At 44.6% G+C, this 2,500-nt stretch overlaps 1 protein-coding gene across 1 annotated transcript in view; it reads right to left on the bottom strand.

Annotated features, from left to right (window-relative positions):
* The window catches only part of LOC119583294 (DE-cadherin-like), a gene marked incomplete in the record, with an annotated part of 69,898 nt that overhangs the window by 52,883 nt on the left and 14,515 nt on the right, over positions 1 to 2,500 (bottom strand). The window contains 2 exon segments of the mRNA XM_037931765.1: positions 29 to 225; positions 1,499 to 1,696. Of these exon segments, the coding sequence (XP_037787693.1) occupies positions 29 to 225; positions 1,499 to 1,696 (395 nt within the window).

Genomic DNA, 2,500 nt, shown 5'->3' on the forward strand with positions numbered 1-2,500 from the left:
CACCCGTTACCTGTGCCCCAGCCCTCACCTGGCGCACACAGTAACAACGGGCGTGTTCTCCGTCGTGTTCTCGAGGATGGACGGCCGGAGGGGGTCCTGCCTGACGATGGTGGGGGGCAGCTCCCCCGTCGACACCACGGTGATGCTGACCGGCACTGTAGACGATAGTGCCGGCTGGCCCGCGTCCTGCGCCTGGGCTGTGAGTTCGAACGTTCGGCTGTTGGCCTTGGAGAAGAAGGGAGGAAGAGAGAAGATGAGGAGGACGGTTATTTAGGAAGGGGGGAGGAGGTAATGAGAGAGGGAGAGGGAGAAAGAGAAATATGGTATGAGAGGAAGAAGAGGGAGAGAGAGAGAGAAGAAAGAGAAAGCGAGAGAAAGCGAGGGAGAGAGAGAGAGAGAGAGAGAGAGAGAGAGAGAGAGAGAGAGAGAGAGAGAGAGAGAGAGAGAGAGGAGAGAGAGAGAGAGAGAGAGACGGACGGGAAAATATTACAAAAAGTAAAAAAAAAAACATATTTTTTCCTTACTCAGATTATAATCACAATACATCGCTCGAAACGCATTTCTCATTCCACCCAAATTAATTGCAACATGTATCAGTGCACATAAAAAAAGTCTGTAAATAAAATACAGACATCGAAAATACATAAAAAAAAAATATTTTAGACTATCATTCACTGCGAGTGAATCTGTTAGCTGTACTGGGAAAAGCAAAGGGTTTCTCTCTCTGTTTTAGAGCAAGAGAGTTAATTCAATTTAGAAACAATTGCAGAAACATCGCAGCTTTGCAACAGGAGAGGAAAGAGGCCAGAGTTGTGGCAGATTTTGCGTTCCTGTTGTTTATTTGTTTGTTTGTTTTTTTTTGCGTGTGTCCTTTTTTTGTCGTTTTCGGAATGTTGTATTGACAGCAAAGGAAAAAGAAGGGATTTATTTGCTTTGATTTTCTTCTCTTATTTGTTTATTTGTTTGTTTGCTTGTTTTAGGTTTGATGCAGAAGTTATAAAGTGGTATGAGTGTATTGTACATGTTTCTGTATGTGTAAATATGCGTACATACGTGCACACGTGTACACGGAACAGAGGAGGAAGAAGAAACAAACAAGAATGATTTGTAATATAGACGACAGTAACATTGTATATAGTCACCATATTCCATTCATTATAACTTCCAGCTATATCCTCCTTTCACTATACCAGCTCACCATACTCCAACCGCAATATAAGATTCATCATGCGATCATCACCATAAATTCCCACCATTCCCTCTTCATCACATAACACCGCCATTATTCACCATACCAACCCACCATACCTCCCTCACCATACCCCCTACCATACTCCACTCTCACCATACATCCTCACCATATCCCCACTTTCACCATACATCCTCACCGCACCCCCCCTTTCACCATACATCCTCACCGTACCCCTCCTTTCACCATACATCCTCACCATATCCCCACTTTCACCACACCTCACCATACCCTCCTCACCATACTCACCATGCTCCCATCGAGAGGCGCTCGAAGCGACATGATCCCGCTGCTGCTGTCGACCATGAAATAATCGAGGTCAGGCGCATGACGGGCGAGGAGAGAGTAGGAGATGCGCCCGTTATCTCCCGCGTCCAGATCGGAGGCTGTGACGCGCAGGACGGTCGTGCCGGCGCGGTGGTCCGTCGCCAGGGTCTGGTCGTACCTCTGGGGGGGGGGGTGATGAACGGAGGGGGGAGGTAAAGGATGGAGGGAGATGAGGGATGGGGAGGGGAGGGGGAGGAGGGAGGGAGGGAGATAGGGAGGTGAGGGACGGGGGAGTGGGGGAGGTGAAGGAGGGGGGAGGAAGGTGGGGAAGGGGGAAGGAAGAGGTGAGGGATGAGGGAGAGGAAGGTGGGGGAGGGGAGGAGAGGGAGAGGGTGAAGGAGGAGGAGGGATGAGGGAGGGGGGCAGGGGAGGGGAATAGATGGGGATTAGTTTGATGTTGATAGTGATTTCTTTTACTTTTACTACGATTTTATTATTCTATTTCCATTATTATGATTTGTTACTTTTATCATTATTATTACTATTATCTTCATTATCTGTCTCGTCATCATTATCATTGTTATGATTGTTAGTGTTAGTGTTATTATTGTCATTATTATCATAAACATCATCATCGCCCTCATCATTATCCTCATCACTGCCATCATCGTTATCATTTCCATCTCTATCATCATTATTCTAAACATCATTATTATCATCGTTGTTATCATTATCATCATTGTTCTAAAAAGACAGACGGACATGGAATCTGTAAATAAATGCTGAATTCTTATTCACTGTAAGTTGAAGGGGAAAAAAATGTTGGGATTATGGAATTTTCCGAATAGTTTGAGTAAGTCTGTAATGCATTATTTTTTTCAATTTTCCTATTGTTTTATTTTTCCATTTTTTTCCTATTTCATTATTTTTTATTCTCTCTCTATTTTCTTAATAGTCTGAGTAAGTCTGCAATGCATCATTTTT

This window comes from Penaeus monodon, chromosome 17 (assembly GCF_015228065.2).
Source record: "Penaeus monodon isolate SGIC_2016 chromosome 17, NSTDA_Pmon_1, whole genome shotgun sequence".
In the NCBI taxonomy this organism is placed as follows: domain Eukaryota; kingdom Metazoa; phylum Arthropoda; class Malacostraca; order Decapoda; family Penaeidae; genus Penaeus; species Penaeus monodon.